The sequence below is a fragment of the Cupressus sempervirens genome, chromosome 10, assembly GCF_028749045.1.
Source record: "Cupressus sempervirens isolate cs-2001-9-10 chromosome 10, ASM2874904v1, whole genome shotgun sequence".
NCBI classification, from domain to species: Eukaryota; Viridiplantae; Streptophyta; class Pinopsida; order Cupressales; family Cupressaceae; genus Cupressus; species Cupressus sempervirens.
This window is the reverse complement of record NC_143127.1, coordinates 156,979,963-156,999,031: the sequence shown is the minus strand read 5'-3', so window position 1 is coordinate 156,999,031 and position 19,069 is coordinate 156,979,963. Positions and strand designations below refer to the sequence as shown.

Here is a 19,069-nt window from a genome sequence, read left to right as displayed (position 1 = left end):
ACATAAGAGATATGCTAGTCTCTGTTACAAAGGACTCACATGATCCACCTTTAATCAAATTGAAAATCTTAAGATTGTGGGATCTCCTCTCCATATTATCCTCCACATGATCACTACCTCAAACAATTCTAAATATATATTTTTACATTCACTAAATATTTACATTCACATCAATTAAATCTTTTTAATTATCATTTCACATGACATTCCCCATAGAACACAACTATTCTCCACATAAATGTACAAACAGAACACATTAATTTTGACGCAATTTCCATGACATGTTGCTCATAATCCAAGCTAATAAAAACATGTATTTGAGTTTTCCCAAATACCATTTTGTACATAATGACCAAAACTCTCCACATGAACCTTGAAGATAGGATGTCCCACTATAGGCCCTATCCTAGCCCCTTCGCCTCCATTTGTTCTTTGCAAACGTACCCCCCGATAAAATTAGCTGTACCCCGGTCAATTTATTTTTTTCTGATTTCAGATTACCTTCTCTGCTTTCAGATTACGAAACCCTTACATATGTTCTTCGAACCGAATGGTAGGTACTCGCAAATTTGTTCCGAAGCAACAAAATTTTAAATTTTAAAGACATTGGCATAAGCGTCTCTCGTCTCTGCAAGATAACGGGAAAGGGCAAAGGGAAAGAATCCTTCAGGGCGCAAGGGTTTCTTTTAACAATTAAAATCTACTAAATCTAGTGTGTGAAAGCGTTATCTCTCCAGCCGCAGCAATGGTTTGCATTCGCCAAGCTACCATTGACGACCTCCTAGCAATGCAAACTTGTAATCTGATGTGTCTTCCTGAGAATTACCAGATGAAGTATTATTTCTACCATATTCTTTCGTGGCCTCAGCTTCTTTATGTAGCCGAGGATTATAACAAAAAAATAGTGGGCTATGTGTTGGCGAAGATGGAAGAGGAGTCCAGTGAATGTCACGGGCATATAACTTCTCTGGCCGTTCTTCGCACTCACCGGAAGCTGGGTCTTGCGACGAAGCTCATGAGTGCTGCCCAGAGGGCTATGCATGAGGTGTTTGGGGCAGAGTATGTTTCTCTTCATGTTCGGAAGAGCAACCGTGCGGCTTTTCACTTGTATACGGAGACTTTGGGTTATAAGATTAATGATGTGGAGGCTAAATACTATGCGGATGGTGAGGATGCATATGATATGCGCAAGCAGTTGAAGCCCAAAGAAGATAGGCATCTGCACTGTGGAGGGTGTTGTGGTGGTAGCGAAGGTGAGGCGAAGGCAATGACTAGTGCAGCGGTGAGTGGGGATAGAAAGGGAAAAGAAGGAAGCTAGTTGTGCTAAGTTGCTTGTTTGGTCATTTTAGTTCACCAGGTACTGTTGGCACTGTGTGATTGCTTGATTTTCGCTTTTTGTGGATACTTGGGCAGCAATTGCCAATAGCAAGTTATTAATATTTAAATGTAAGTTGTGAAGTACTATTTTAGACTTAAATTTTGTTTTTGTCCCTTTGAAATGTAATGGTGTAGGAACAATCTAATTGGATTGGTAAGATGTTAATTATCTGCAATTTGGAAGGTAACTTTGAACTGACATAATTGATTTTGAAGAGAGATGTTGATTGTGTCCAAGAGGTTGTGTTGTATTTGCTTGAACAGACATTGATGGTGTAGTCTGGTATTTAGTAGAGGGGAATTTGTGGATGACTTTCATCTCTTGGAATCTTTTTTGATGCCTTTGCTTTTTTGCACGCTTTATATTATTGCGAGTGGTCTGACAGTCTTGTGAAGTGTACATCATTCACGGAACTTTATTCATAATGCTAAATGTTATTGTACACTGACGAAATTATTGCTGGTATTGAATTGTGTCAATGTCAGATCTTAGATTACATCTCTCAAACCTTAGCTTCCCGAGAAATAATCTACAAACAAGATTAAAATCAAAATTTTCTTCCAATGAAAAATAAGATTGAATGAAATTTGAAGTTTATTTGTTTTGAAGGAAACTAGAATTTAATTAAGACTTGAGTAGTATTACAATAGTATCAGGTTAATAATCTATGCAAGTGAAGTTTCTGAAACTTACTTTACATAAGCTATGTAATGTCCTCTTTGGAAATAGGATTTAATAATAAATATCAATAACAAAATTAAAATATGCCCTGCAAAGGGTCTGATTGGTGAGGCGATATGTGTTGAGACAATGGAGCAAAGCTGAGATCTTAAAGAAATTGTAGCTGTTAAGCTGGAAGGACTGACAGTAAACAGAATGGACACCAATGCATGTATTTTTAGATTCCACAAGAAAGTTCTGACCCTTGGACAGATTGAAAAGCTCCAGGAGTTCATAGAGGCTGTCGGAGTCCTTATGCATGACCTATGTAACTCAACAATATACTTTTTTTTTACTGTTTAGTGAAAGGGAGGTGCCCCTATGGTAGCAATTTGGCAAAACAAATAAAAATAAAGTATAATATAATTAAAATTTAATTAAGTTTAATGAATGGTAAAAAGGCACGAAATGAATAATTGTGACTCCCTCAAACACAAGATATAAAGGGAGAAGATTTCATTTGAAGGGGGATATATGGAGGAAGGAAGAAATAATGGATCATTTGAATCGAGGAAGAAGGGAATGGGAAGAAAATAAAGAAGGGACTCTTTTGAAGGGCAGAATTATGAAGGTTTTTAGAGGACAGAAATTATGAATGGTTTTACTCTTTCAAAGGGTGGTGACTGCGAAAGGTTGTGACAGTTGCGAAGGGCAGAAATGGTGAAGAGTTGTGGTTTCTCCTTCACATTGGAAAATATAAATCTAAGGTTTTGTTTGAGGACATCTAAGTGAGATCAATTTTGAAAATAATTTATTATTTGCAAAGGCAACAATGAAGAGTGGTCACTCAATTCTTATCAAAGATGGTGACTCTTTCACCAATTAAGCATAAAGGATAATCATTCCAAGCATTCAAGGATCACCTATCAATCATCACCCATGAATCTGTCAAGCAATCCAATTATCAAATTGAGTAAACAAGGAATCAACAAATCATCACTATCAAATCCATATTCAGTCAATCATCATTCACCAATATATCAAACTATCATTTGTTGTGTCATCACTCATCGATGATCCAATTAATAATCACTTAATCATCCCTCCCCAATACCTCAAATCATCCAATCAAATGAACTCAATCAATCAATTAATCAAGTATACAAATATCAATCATTTTCCAACAACCCATCGAGGAATGGAAGTCATCAATTTTGCATAGAAACTGATTTTAGCAGTTAATAATATTCAGGAATATAATTGTAGCAGCCATTTGAGAATATATTTATTATTACATATAGATGCATAGAATTGGAGATAGTCTAGTAAATTCCTTGATAAATCATGTCTTGGATTTGTGTATTGTCTTGGAAATGGGAAAGACAATCAGCCATTCAAGCTCATGAGAGTTGGTGGAGAATTCATTCTTCCTATCAAGTATGCCAACCTGTAATGGATGGAGTGGAGGTCCTGCCATATTTGTGGGCCAGAGGGGCGAATGGACAAGAAATCCACTCTGCTCTGTTGTGTTTGGTTGAAGAGGACAATTTTTATATGTCTTATCAAGCACTCCATCTCAAGATGGGTGGACTGATTGTCCTGCTATGCTCTTGAGCTGGAAGGCTGAATAGATCAAAAATTCCAGGATGGGCTGAGGGATGGAATGCACCAAAAATCCCTAGCCCAATACAAGGGTGACCATCCTTGAGTTTTCTGTCTGCAAGATTTTCCAATGAATTTTAATATGGTTGACTTTAAGGAAGACGCCTGGAACCAAAATATTAACAATATTATTGTGTATTGATTTAGATGTGAATGATGCTTGTATGGATTTAGATGTTATCATGGATTCTTGATACTCAAATCTTTCTATCATCAGTTGCTAGTGATTAATATTGTTTGCATCCTAAGTCAGGGATATCCAATATAATGCATTACAATTGATAATTTTATTATAAAGTTATATTGGTAAAGATAATTCAATTTTCATCTTAAGTTTTAAGTTCTATTTCTGGACTAAATTGAGGAAAATCTCAGAAAGGGTCATTACAAGCTATCTCTATAGCAATAAGAAGCTATTCAGTTGTCCTACACCGAAGGGATGCGTTGTCAATGAAGGAGATATATGTTTCAATCAGAAAGGTAGAGAGTGTGTACTAAAAAGTGAAAAAAATCCTATTATGGGATTTTCCAAGGGGTTCTCGAACACCAAATTTGTGTCTTTCTTTGCGATGAACTAAAAAACCACCTTCATTGTTTCTTGCAACTTCTGAAACTTGAAAGATCCTCTTTTATGGTCCCTTGCAGCACATGATATTGGTCCTGTCAATTTACGGAAGAGATAATGTTCAACTGAGAAGTAGCAATTATTTTTTGATCTGCCCATCATAGTCTATAATCCTTACCAAATTCTGCTGCAGGTAACTGGTTGTTTTGGCCATTTTGTCCAATCCTTGATAAACAGTTACTTTCTCTTTTTGTGTTTACAGTTTACCTAAGGGTACAAGTGATTGGCAGACAATGGTTACTTTCTGTAACATATCTATGGAACAAGGAGCACAACTAGCATTGAAAATAACTATATTAGTAGGTAAAATAATTCTCTTATTCTAACCTCGGCTTCTTCTTGGATATTTATATATATCTATTATTGCTGGTCCAGGGGTTTTACAGTGCCTCCACTAGGAGATCTCATCACATGCAAATTTATCTGTTTACCTCTAGCCAATGTTTTTTGCAATTATTTATTAAGTACAGTTGGAGAATCCTCTAAAGTGGGGGAATAGCCAAATTACATACATAGTTTTAATGTGATACTTAGAAAAGTTGTTTTCATTTTGTGCGAGGCTATATTTTGTACCTTAAGCCCTTCTAATCTCACAAAACAATGCTCGCCTATAACATAGTTTTGTTTAATTTTTTTCTGTGTTGCCCGGAGACATGGGGATGCCTTGGGGACATGCCCAGGTCATCCTCTTTCTGTGGAAAATTCAAGGAAATCTCCCCGACTGGCGACATTGGGCTGTACTGAGGATGCCTGTGATGTCCCCCAACTAGACAGGTATGACTGTACATCCCCAACACGAGCTTATTTAAAGGAAAAGCTCAGACCTTAAAAAACTAAAACCATTTCAAAAATTTCTAATGTGTTCTAAGTCTTATGTCAATAAAGCTGAACATGTAAATTTAAAAACTTTATCCTTAGGGGAGTTTGCTTCTTGATCTTTCTAGGATAAGAAATCTTAAAAATCCATCTACAAGATGGGAGAAAGTTTCAAGCTCTTTGTGCAGGAATATTTGAAATGTATTCATTTATTGTCTCTGCCTTGAATCTGTGATTCCTAATGTTTGAGAAATTGAGTTATCAGAAATGCACTTAAGATTAAGTGTCTTGGGTCTCTACTAACTATGCTGTAAGCTCTAGGTCCACCTACTGCATGCCCTATCCATGTTTTCATTTGAATATTTAAAATTTCACTATATATTTAAAATTTTCCCTATATTTATATAGCCCTCCCTCTGCTGTTGCCTAGCCATTCCTAAAAAATTGGCTCAAAAATTCAAATTGGGGACTAGGAAACACATCCCTTGTCCCCGAAGCTTGGGGTAACCCGTTTTATTTGCATTGCAAACATTTCATCTATCTCAAAGGAACACTAGATTTCTATTTTGTTGCCTCTTTGGTGTTTGCAACAAATATTTGCGAGATTTAGTTTCATTGCTTTCTGGCATTGGCTGATAGATGTAAGCTATGTGACAAAATTTGCCACATTTTTGTGATATACATTAAAAATTTAAATAAACTTAGAAGTCTGTTTGACAATGCCATAAATTTGTATAGTTTCATGAAATAAAATACTGTGCAAGCAGGGGCATCAATGGTTTTATTTTGAAATATAAAAGGAATAAAATTTGGTTGGCTACAGGGCAATTTCATTCTGCTGGCATATGCAAGCTCGTTCACCTCTTTGATCTATAACCTCTACCTGCACCACACATTGTTTTCAATTCACAGTTTACATTCTATTTCAACAGATTTTTTGCCAATTATTTCACACACTATTTCTTTACAGCAATAAAATATTTTTACTACTTCTGGCAGGCTTTTGATATTTGGTAGATCACACATTTCACTTCCTACAGTTGTTTTTCCATGTAGCTGTTTCAACCCTGCCAGTGTTTACTTCTGTGTTTTAGCTTTTGTGGGCCCCTTGTCATTTATGTCTCCTATTTTAACTTTCCCAATGTTTTCTTATTCACTGAGTCCTTTATGAAACAAAACATGTGAAAGAAATTCCTGTTCTTTCATTTCTATATTTTCTTTAACTTTGTCTTTCTAATAGTTTTAGTTTTTAATTTAGTTTTATTTACTCAAATTTAAAGATTATCTGTGCTTTCGTATTAATTAAAAAACATGAATTATATAAAAAATAAACTCCTAGAAAATTTGATTCCATACCATGAAATTGTTAAACACTGAATGGATGGAGAAAACAGAATAATCTAGTATATTGCATTAACTATGAACTGTTAAATAGAGTTTACAGACACTAATGATAACATGGTCTAAAAATAAACTTAACTAAGGAATACTGAAAAGAAAACCTAAATGACGATTAACTAGAACTAGCTAAATATAGCAAGATACCAAAAATATTAAAAATATTCTAATAGTGTTCTTGCGCTTTACTGCAGGAAGCTCTTGCCAATGGAGCTAAGGCCCCAACTCTTTTTTTATGGAATTTTATTAGTAGACAAAGTTATTATGAATTTCAATTTTTGATCATATTGAGCTCAAACATGAAGGTGAACCTTGTGACATAGGATATAAGGGTACAATTATGATTACTTGGATGGAATGGAGACTCATTGCAAAGATATTTTGCTATTTCGTTCACAATCTATGATACATGGGGATATGTGCTTTTTTGGAGCCATGCTTGTACTAGGGACATTTTGGTGGATGCAAAGATGCCTTGGAAATCTCCCCTTGCTGTCCTTTGTCTGTTATTTTAGTGCATTCCATCTTGGAAATATTTCTTGAATATAGCAACTTATCTGATTAGAAAAGCTCATAAAATTTGAAAATAAAAGAATCAGACTCTTAATAAGGGCTTTCCAATTAATTTTCAAAATACACTTTCTCACTACAATCTCTTGATGCGGTGTCTGCTTTTTAATGATTCTCTAGTGTGCATGGTAATAAAACTCAAGATTAACTCAAAAGTCATCAAGTATAACATGGTCTATTCCTCGAGAAAGATTGATGTTTTGCATCTTGAAATCATGGCAACAGCCATGGAAAGATTATATTACTCTCATATTGCTGCTTCCATCAAAATGTCTTACTCTTGGTTGGAAAAGGGAGCAAACATTTTCTAATTGAGGAGAGGAAATTAAAATTACGAAAATACTAACACCCACTTAGAGGCTTTCCCCAGCTTCAAATTCTATCTGCTGGACCCACTTGTGAATATATCAGTGTAACACGGGGACGCGTCCCCCCCCCAAAATTGGGCCGTTTCGGAGACGGGGACGTCCCCGAGACGGGGGGACGGCGTCTCGGCGTTTCGGGCGGCGCCACTTAGAGCGCCACCGCCGCCGGAGACGGCGAGACGTCTCCGAGACGGCTAGAGGTCTCCGAGATGGGGGAGACGTCTCCGAAACGGCTAGAGGTCTCCGAGTGTGGGGGTGCGGGGGGACGCCAAGGAGTCTCCTTCATTGAGGGGGGACGCCAAGAAGTCTCCTTCATTGTGGGGGGACGCCAAGGAGTCTCCATTGATTTGACATTTTGATTTGGACTCTAGGAGACTTGTAGTTTTTGTTTGCATTATATACTTATTTTGATATCATGATTCATGGCACATGATACTTATTGTAATCATCTTTATGTCATGACTCATATGATCATTGATTACTATTAGATAGTAGAATCTAGATACTCATACTATTGATTTGAAGGCTGATATATAGAGTTTAGACTAATATTTATTATTTGCTGATGTTCAGTGTTTAATGTTCATTGTTTGTTTGTCATTTGATCATGAATCATGATATTCCAGTTGATATGGTATATGCTATACCATATGTATAGTATATACACCCCTACTCCTTCCGCCACCCCCCCATCCCCCGCCGCCGTCCCCCCGCCGTCCCCCTGCCGTCCCCAAATCAAGGCCCCTCTGTCCCCCCGTCTCGGAAACTTGTCCCCCCGTCCCCCCGTCCCCCCGTCTCCTAGGGCGGTGTAACTATGGAATATATGCCAATTGATATAGTGACATCTAGCAATTTCTAATGCTTATAAAGTTGAAAATTTAAAGGGTTTGGAAGATTCTTGGACCTTGGTTATAAGCACCAAAATTATGAAAAATGCTACATGCCTTGAAGATTTGCGTGTTACAAAGGCTTTAATTTGGGCTTAGCAGTGGGAGCTCCACTCCTCAACATTGTCTTGTTTTTTGATAGGAGGCATGCTGAGGATGCTGCCTACATAAACCCCTTGACCTCTGCTCTAGTTTTAAAAAGCAAAACATGAGAATCATTTTGGGCCACACTAAATGAAAAAGCAAATTATCCTTCGGGTATTTTGTTGTAAAGTTAAAGTAATACATATGTGTAAAACGATGAAAGAAGTGGAATTTAGCTATTTGCTATTTTGTGCATCAATTATTATGTGAAATCACAGCTCACCTCTAAGTTTAATGCAATAGGTTTCTATTGTTGAATATGATGTCATTGATGTCAAAGGTTGATGATCAAGGTCACATAAATCTCAGAGGTTTACTCAAATTAATAGAAAATTGGATTGAGCTGCTTGCTTGGTTGAGCCGCTTGAGCTGGTTGGTTGTCAGGTTGAGCTACCTGGCTGTCTGGTTGAGTGTAGCAGCCTTTTTAATAAGGATGAAGAGGAATTGAAATAGAGAGGAGCTGTCAAGTTATTTGAATCAACGAACCAAATGTATTTTTGAGTTTTGCCGGCATGATATGTGGGAAATGTTTTGAGGAAAAATGAGAAAGATATTGTGGAAACCTTTTTGGGACACATATGTGATAAGAGTGCTGTTCCTGAGATGAGAATATGTATTTTCTTCTGTGTGCTGTCAGGAACTTCTGATATAGATTTTGTGTTATGTTTCAGGATTAAAATGAATACGATGTCAAAAATATAGCTGGGCTGTGATATAGTAATTTGGGATATAGCTGAGTGATCTCCTGGTAGGCTGTGCACATGTGTTTATTTTCTGGGTAAAGATGTCATTGATTTGAGTTAGTTGAGCTTGCTAGACATCAACGTCTCGTATTAAAGAGGGTGCACATCAAATATTCATTCTTTAATTTTTGCTAAGCATTTTTTATCAGTCAGGTGTTCTGGGGATAGCTGGACATGTGAAGGAGGTGTGAAAAAAGCATTGAATCATGGCCTTTCAACTTGCAGAATTTTAACGATGAAGAAGATTATTTGAGGTTAATATTTTGAGCTGAAATGATCACTGAAACGTTAGAGAGTTGGAGCCATAGTTTTTCCTTTTGTTATATCAGGATGGAAACGTGATATATGAGAATGTCGAATGGTGTTTTTGACTTGGACTGTTTTGAGCAGACTTAGTCTGTGGTGAGAATATTGCAGTTGAGGATATTATGGCAGTATGGCTGGTGTGGAGTATATTCTTTGATTTGAGCTAGTGTCTTTGAGAGAAGATTAAGGGGTGGTGTAGTACTCTGTGTGTTCTAAGTTTTACTGGATATTGAGTTGGTGCCTCAGTCGACTGGAGTTGGTTCTTCAATAGGGTTGCTGCTCACATTTGTTTGGTGGGTGTCTATGTTAATTTTGTTTGTTTGGTAGGTAATGGGCCGAAGCCTATATTATTTATTATCTGTTGAGATTAATTATTATTGTGTAACTTTGAGTAGACTCGAACCCAAGACCTCCCAGATGAGAGGCTCACAATTTTCTGGTGAGAATATTGCAGTTGAGGATATTATGGCAGTATGGCTGGTGTGGAGTATATTCTTTGATTTGAGCAAGTGTCTTTGAGAGAAGATTAAGGGGTGTGTAGTACTCTGCGTGTTCTAAATTTTACTGGTTATTGAGTTGGTGCCTCAGTTGACTGGAGTTGGTTCTTCAATAGGGTTGCTGCTCACATTTGTTTGGTGGGTGTCTATGTTAATTTTGTTTGTTTGGTAGGTAATGGGCTGAAGCCTATATTATTTATTATTTGTTGAGATTAATTATTATTGTGTAAGTTTGAGTAGACTCGAACCCAAGATCTCTCAGATGAGAGTCTCACAATTTTCTGTTTGTGTTGTAGGCTCTTGCCTGGGTGTTTATGTTATTGAAAGGTATTATCTGATGTGATTGTTTTTACCCAAAAGTGTTATCCATGAGAAATTTGGTGTCTGTGTCTTGATGATTATTCTACATTTTGTTTATGAGGTTTAGTGCATTTGAAAGATTGAAAAATAGTGAAATACTGATTCACCTCCATCCCCTCATATTTCCTATGTGCTCTTTATGTATACAAATACTGTTTGTGATGAAGTGTGGTAGATCTTTGATGATTGTTTCTACTTTTTTACTTCCCTACCAACACATTCCATATAGGCAATGAGTAAATTGATCAAGCTCTACCTTCTGTCAATAATTGAAATATTAATTTGCATTGGTTTCCTAGTTAATTTGAATGCCATTCTTGTTATTGACCTAGGGATTTTATCCAATTGATAGTTGAAATGCCTTGCTCCAATCAGTTGCCTTTGTAAGTACTCTAGAGGTTGATGTTCAATACAAATGATAGTTTCCTCCACATCTAATAGAGTATTTATTTCTTGACTGTGTCAAATAGTGTATACGTTTTGTTGTCATATATTGGGTATATTTAATGACACAGAATGATTAACATTCTGGTCTTTCTCCATGCAGTGAAAATTCTTATATTATATATTGTATATCAATTCTGGATTCAATTGTGTAGATTTTTTTGTTGTCAATGTTTCGGATCCCACTATGTGATCCATCATCAGGACGACAGAGAGCAAAAGGAACATGATAATGGTAGACATAACAAATAGTAAAAAGTAAGAGAAAGGAGAGGAGAGAGAAGACAGGGACACAAGAATCAAGAATGACAAGACCTCCTCCTAACACTATAATTTTATTGATCAGAATTCAATAAATAAGAAAGAAGACAAAAAAGAATTAACACATTGTATAACACATTATATATACACAAATACACACACACACACACACATGTACATGTGTATACATATACATATGGATGTGTGTGTGTGTATAGATATCTCTCTCTCTCTCTCTCTCTCTCTATATATATATATATATATATATATACACACACACACACACATCTGTGGGTATTCTTATATTGACCATTTGCATTTATTTCAGTATGAAATGTTTATTTTATGAAAGGTAAAGGCAAACCAATCTGCTACCATTTTGTTTGACGTTTAGACTTGTGGTTGTACAAGTGCAGAGGCAATTATTTAGAGTATTTTTGTTGTAGGTAAGATTAACTTAATTCATTGTACGCTGTTAGATGTATTGCATGCAAATATGTTCACTTATCTAATATACAGATATTTTATAAGGGTTTTAATGATCTTTATACGGATACACCATTAGGATGTTTTACATCTCCACTTTCCCTGTGTATTTGATCCTTTCTCTGTCTTGGAGTCTATATACAAAGGCACATGTAGTAAATGGGTATTTCGAAGTACGGACTTGTAATCTTGTTATTGACACTACAACTGTGACAAAAATAAGGATTCCTTTTAACCATTTTGATTTGTGTGTCCTCTCTCCTGTTGAGGAATGCTTGGCATTTATGATCAGATGATTCTAGTGTAACATTTTGACACATAAAGTATCAAAGGCAACTTCACATGTTGAAATCACATGGTGTGAAACTACAATTGTATAGAAAGAGATGTTGAAGATTCTAGAGTAGCAGGCAATAGAAAATGGTGGAGGATACAAAACTGGATGAGCTTACACCATTATTATAATATTATTGATAGTAGGAACAGAGTGCAATATGATATTGATTCCTCTAATATTCTTATATGCTGATTCTACATTGCATTGGCTTATAAAGCTTTCTCTCCTCATACAAAACTACCCAAACCATGCTACAAGACCATAACTTCTAAAACCAACATTAGAAATTAGTAATATGAAAAAACTGATGCCTGTTTGTCTGATCTATATTTTTAATGCTATAGATTTAATATCAAAAGTTCTTTCCCATATTACATCTATTTGAACAAAGAATAGAACACTGCATGGAGGGAACATAGCAGCCCATTGAGAAGCTTGGTGAAGTGCTTCTACAGGTTTTTCTTGGTCACCCATGACACCAATTGGCCACATCAATGAATGTCTCAACTATCAAACTCAGCAATTTGTCTATATCACATTAGAGAACTATGTTGTCTTCTATACACAATGAGAGTACAACTCTTTCCAGAGTTCACCCTCTATTAAGTGTGGCAAAATGCCTCTTCCAATGCTTGCGCATGAGAGAACAACTGTCCTTTGTGTTAAGAATGTTAGCATGTGTGAAATTGAATCCATATTCTTTAATCTATACTCAATCTCATAATACATAATTGATTCATTAATTATATACATATAATAGTATATATATATGTGTGTGTGTGTGTGTAAAAGATTATATCGAATCCAATAATGTATATTCCTTTGTATAGTTTCTCATAGCCGATTGTAATCTATAATCACGTAGAGGCTATTGATAATATATTGTCATCGGCTGTTGATAATACCTTTGTCTTATTGTTATTGGCAGTTTATTATTGCCAACTAAGGTTATTACTATCGACTGTGGATATACTATTTGTTAGCGGCAGATAATATACTGCTTGATCACTGTTGTTAATAAACCATCGTGACTTTTGATTGTAATGGTCACCGTGTCTATTCACTCCCTCACTCGACTATATAATATGATAGACTGCGAGGGAGAGGAGACCAATAACAACGGCAGTCTTACTCTCTCATCGCAGTCTACTATATATATATCTGTTACATTTACATTTATTCTTCCACTTCAGTATATTATTTTATTCATCAATAACATCAAGTATTGAGAATGTAACGGTATCACTGAAATTCAACTTCTGCATTATTTAGTCATATTGAAATTGAGATTTACACCAATCAAGACCTCAGCATATTCAGATTTACATGGTATTAGAGCCAAATTGGTAGAGAAATCTCAATTTTTTTGAAAGAAGAAATAATGGCAAATAACTTCAGAGTGGAAGACAGACTTGAAGGTGCATCAAATTTCTTCTCTTGGAAAACACGTATCATTACGATTCTGGAAGAATTGGAACTTGAAGAATACATTGAAAAAGATATCCCAATACCTCAAGATGAAACCGAAAAACTCACCTGGAAAAGACGTAATAATAAAGCTAGGAAAATCATTGTTGATTCAGTTAAAGATCACATCCTTCCTTCCATATCAGAGATCAAAAGTGCATATGAAGTATTCAAGACCATAAAAAATACATTTGAGATAAATAACTCAAGTAGACTAATCACTTTAAAATCTAAATTACTGAATACTAAAATGGAAAAAGGAGATTCAATTCACTCTTACTTTGAGAAAATTTCTGAAATGAAGAAACAATTATCTTCCATTGGAAACAAAATAGAAAATCAAAAACTTTCATTAATAGCTCTGAGAGGGCTTCCAATGTCTTGGGATACTTTCATACAAGTTGTAAGCAGACCTTCAATTCCTACTTTTGATCAATTGAAAAATGAATGCATAGGAGAAGAATCAAGGCTAATCTTCAGAGGGATCACTTCAAATCAAGAGGGAGAAAATCAGGCTCTTCACACTGTCTCAAACAAAAGAAAGAGGAAATTCAATAAAAGGAAATTTAATAATAACAATAAAAAGAAGTTTAATAAAGATCATTCTCATGTTAAGTGTTTTAAGTGTGAGAAAATAGGACACATCTCCATAAACTGTCCAGAAAGAGAGAAAATTCTAGCCTCCCTTGCTGAAACAAAGGAAGATGAAAATCAACTATACTATTCCGCACTTTCAAGCGAAGTAAATTCAAATAAAGAAGCTTGGACCGTAGACAGTGGTGCATCCCATCACATCTCTGGATTCAGAGATATGTTTGATACATTTGGAACTTATATCACTGAAGGGGTTACAATTGGAGACAATTCTATCTATCTTGTAAATGGTATTGGGACATGTTCTAAATTAAAAGACAAAACTACACCAAATCTTAAAGATGTCTTATTTGTACCAGGCATAAAAAGGAACCTAATTTCTATCTCAAGTCTAACCGATGATGGATATCATGTCACCTTCAACAAAGACAAAGTACTATATTGGCCTAATAACTCAAATATGAAAAATGCTATTATCATAGGGTTCAGATTTGGAACATTATATAGATTAAGCAATATTCAAACTCAAGCTCTTAGTCTTGAAACATCCAATGTTAATGAATTATGGCATAGACGACTTGGGCACATTGGGTTTAGTTCACTTCCTAATTTAGACAAGATAACTTCTGGTACTCCTAAACTAGACTCATCTCATATAGGAACTTGCGAAGGGTGTGCTCTAGGGAAAATCATTAAAAAAAAAAAAGAAAAAACCTTTTCCCTCTAGTGAACATAAGTCAAAAGCAGTTTTGGAATTAGTCCATTCAGACCTTTGTGGACCCATGCCCACACCTTCTCTAGGAGGTTTCCTTTATTACATATCCTTCATTGATGATTTTTCGAGGATGACATGGATCTATTTCTTGAAAGTCAAAGAATCATATGAAGTCCTATCAAAATTCAAAACCCTCAGAGCATTAGTAGAAAATCAGACAAGTAAAAGGATTAAAACATTAAGATCAGACAATGGAGGAGAATATACATTTGATATCTTCAAAATTTTTTGTAATTCTGTTGGGATTAAGAGGGAGTATACTGTACCTTATAATCCTCAACAAAATGGAGTCACAGAAAGGAAAAACAAAACTATCATTGAAGCTGCAAAAGCTATGTTACATGATCAAAATATGCATGCCTCATTTTGGGCAGAAGCTTCCAAGACTGCAGTATATATTCAAAACAGATGTGCACATTCATTTCTAAAGAATACCACACCTGAAGAAGTCTTCTCAAGGACCAAACTAGATCTAAGTCATCTTAGAATATTCAGATGTCCTGTATATATTCACATACCCAAAGAAAAGAGGACTAAACTTGAACCTTCTGGGAAGAGAGGTATATTTATAGGATATAGTGAAAATTCCAAGGGTTATAGAATTTACATTCTTGGACAAAGATCAGTTGAAATAAGTATAGATGTGATTTTTGAAGAGGATTTTGCTTTAAAACTTTCAATCGGCATAGAAGATGAACCAATCTCAGATGATGAAGAAATTAGACAAATTGAAAATCAGAGGGAGCATACACCTGAAGAGAGAGAACCTGATATAACTAATGGAAAGAAAAGACCATTATGGGCAAGGAAGATGCTTGAAGAAAACAATGTGGAACCAGATGAGATCTCAAAAGAAAACAAGAGAACTCGAAATCAATCATGTTATACTGCGCTTATAACTGAGATAAACAAAATCGAACCATCAACAACTGAAGAAGCCCTAAAGTTACAAGAGTGGAAAGATGTCATGGTAGAAGAATACAATTCCGTAATTCAGAACGATGTTTGGGATATTGTACCTAGGCCTAAAGACAAAATAGTGGTATCTTCAAAATGGTTATACAAAATCAAATACGCCGTGGATGGAAGTATTGAAAAACATAAAGCTAGATTTGTTGCTCGAGGATTCTCCCAGAAAGCTGGCATTGACTATGAAGAAACCTTTGCTCCAATAGCTCGTTACACTTCTGTAAGAACAATTATTGTAATTGCAGCATCAAAAGGATGGAAGATTCATCAAATGGATGTAAAAATTGCTTTCCTAAATGGGGTTATTAATGAAGAAGTCTACATAGAACAACCTGAAGGGTTCACCATAAAAGATAAAAAATTATATGTATGTAAACTTAAGAAAGCACTCTATGGTCTCAAACAGGCTCCTCGAGCTTGGTATGAAAGGATAGAGAACTATCATTCCAAACTTGGATACTCAAAAAATGAAGCCGACTCTAACATATACTTCAAAACCACAAATGATGGAATGGTAATACTTGTTCTATATGTTGACGACTTGCTAATAATAGGTGATGATAAATTAATTGAAGAATGTAAACAAGATTTGATAGCTGAATTTGAAATGAAAGATTTAGGGTTACTACACTTCTTGGGATTAGAAGTTAATCAGAAGAAAGACTACATTTTCTTACATCAAGGAAAGTACACTCAAGATATTTTGACCAAGTTTGGAATGATGGATAGTAAGCCCTTATCTACTTTGATGGAAACAAACTTACACAAGCTAAAGGAAGAAGCATCAAAATCTGAAGACATTGATCCCACTCTCTTCAGACAAATAATTGGATCACTTATGTATCTTGTGAATGTCCTTAGTCATTTTATGTGTAAACCTAAGAAGATTCATCTTATGGCAGCAAAACATATACTAAGATATTTACGAGGATCTATTGGCTTTGGATTAAAATATGAAAACGTTGAGATAAAGTTGGAAGGATATATTGACTCAAATTGGGCAGGTTGTTCCTCTAACCGCAAAAGCACTACATGTTGTTGCTTTAGTCTTGGGTCAGCAATGATATCTTGGTTCAGCAGAAAACAACTAGTTGTTGCCTTGAGTTCTACTAAAGTTGAGTATGTAGCCGCTTCCATGGGAGCACGTGAAGCGGTTTGGTTAAGGAAACTACTATTTGGGCTATTTGGAAAACCTCTAAAACCAACTGTGATTCACTATGATAATCAAAGTTGTATCAAGCTGTCAGAAAATCAAGTCTACCACAATCAATCAAAGCATATCGAGACTCCCCTATCACTACATAAGAGACATGGTTGGCAGAGATATCATTAAATTAAGTTATATCAGTACAAATGAACAGAATGCTGATATCTTCACCAAATCTCTTGCAAAATTAAAAATTGTGTACTTTAGAGGTAAACTTGGTATGACATTATTGTAATTGCATTTATTATCTAATATATTCATGAATACAATTTTATTTTTGCTTGCAAGTTTGTAATGTGAAAAGTGATGACTTTTCTTGTGAAAGGTGACGACCTTTCGTGTGTTCTGATCCTATTATAAAGTGACGACTTTATTTTAGTTGATCTATCTTCAAACAATGGTTGAATTTGGTGTTATCTTTGGGCCGAATTTTTGTCGGACATATTGATGACCTTCATGGGTCTTGTGGGCGATAGCTGGACACCATGAAAACCCATTGTTTTGGAAGTTTGGGTTATCCTTGTTCTTTGGGCCGGATTTTGCCGGACACATTGATAACCTTCATGGGTCTGTTGGGTGATAGCCAGACACCATGAAAATCCATTATGTTTTCTTTCTTCTTTCTCTCTCTTAGTTTAAAACTTTATGATGATTACATCTTATTGTGTAAGTTAACCTTATTTCAATTTCCCTTGCTAAAGAGGGAGTGTTAAGAATTTTAGCATGTGTGAAATTGAATCCATATTCTTTAATCTATACTCAATCTCATTATACATAATTGATTCATTAATTATATACATATAATAGTATATATGTGTGTGTGTGTGTAAAAGATTATATCAAATCCAATAATGTATATTCCTTTGTATAGTTTCTCATAGCCGATTGTAATCTATAATCAGGTAGAGGCTATTGATAATATATTGTCATCGGCTGTTGATAATACCTTTGTCTTATTGTTATCGGCAGTTTATTATTGCCGACTAAGGTTATTACTATTGACTGTGGATATACTGTTTGTTAGCGGCAGATAATATACTGCTTGATCACTGTTGTTAATAAACCATCGTGACTTTTGATTGTAATGGTCACCGTGTCTATTCACTCCCTCACCCGACTATATAATATGATAGACTGCGATGGAGAGGAGACCAGTAACAACGGCAGTCTTACTCTCTCATCGCAGTCTACTATATATATATCTGTTACATTTACATTTATACTTCCACTTCAGTACATTATTTTATTCATCAATAACATCAAGTATTGAGAATATTACAGTATCACTGAAATTCAACTTCTGTATTATTTAGTCATATTGAAATTGAGATTTACACCAATCGAGACCTCAGAATATTCAGATTTACACTTTGAGAGTCCATTTTCCTCCGAAAGTGTCTATATCTCTTCTTCAATGTTGTGGGTACCAAGTTCACTTGATTCAGAACAAAGCCATCATAGATACAATAACCTTAACCATTTCTAAGGTTACAATATTTAGAAAACAAGTTGATATAGATACACTAACTCTATCCTCTTTCAAAGGTTTCATTATCCACAAATATTGCCAAGCTAGAGATGTAGAAATTCCTCCAATCTCTGGTGCATTTCCACCTTTTTGTTAGCTTTACAGTTTATACACTAGCCATTAATTTTAGCTTAGGTGTCCCAGAAAGCTTTGTTACGTGTAACATGGACATTTCCAAGAGTACAGGCATTACATGTGGCCATGCTTCCATATGGAAAATAATGAGTGATTGTTTCAAGTTTCAACGAATAATGCACCCTTTTACAATGTGATGTGGATGCACAGGTTTGAAATTTGCAACCACTCATAACCAACTTATCAACTTCTTTTATGGACTCTAATCATATGAGTATGTGGATATAAAAGAAAAATAACTGTAGGAAGACAAAAAATTCTTACGAGGCATTTATCAGTTTTGAACTCCTGACCTCTTTGTAATCTAGGCTTTTTCATCAAATCACATCTGCACCATAGTTGGAGATTCACTAACAATGTGTTGTCATTAAACCAATCACAATGGCATGAAATAGGACACAACTAGATAATACAAAACTTTACATGCAGCAATTAAGAATTTACCTACAAACACC

At 35.3% G+C, this 19,069-nt stretch overlaps 1 protein-coding gene across 1 annotated transcript; it reads left to right on the top strand.

Moving 5' to 3' along the window:
• Nucleotides 1-427: 427 nt before the first annotated feature.
• LOC149533056 (Acyl-CoA N-acyltransferases (NAT) superfamily protein) lies at nucleotides 428-7,160 on the top strand. The gene is made up of 2 exons (XM_089804725.1): nucleotides 428-1,357; nucleotides 6,734-7,160. Exon 1 carries the CDS (start codon nucleotides 746-748, stop codon nucleotides 1,316-1,318), a length of 573 nt encoding a protein of 190 aa, XP_089660851.1. The 5' UTR covers nucleotides 428-745; the 3' UTR covers nucleotides 1,319-1,357; nucleotides 6,734-7,160.
• Nucleotides 7,161-19,069: the final 11,909 nt, after the last annotated feature.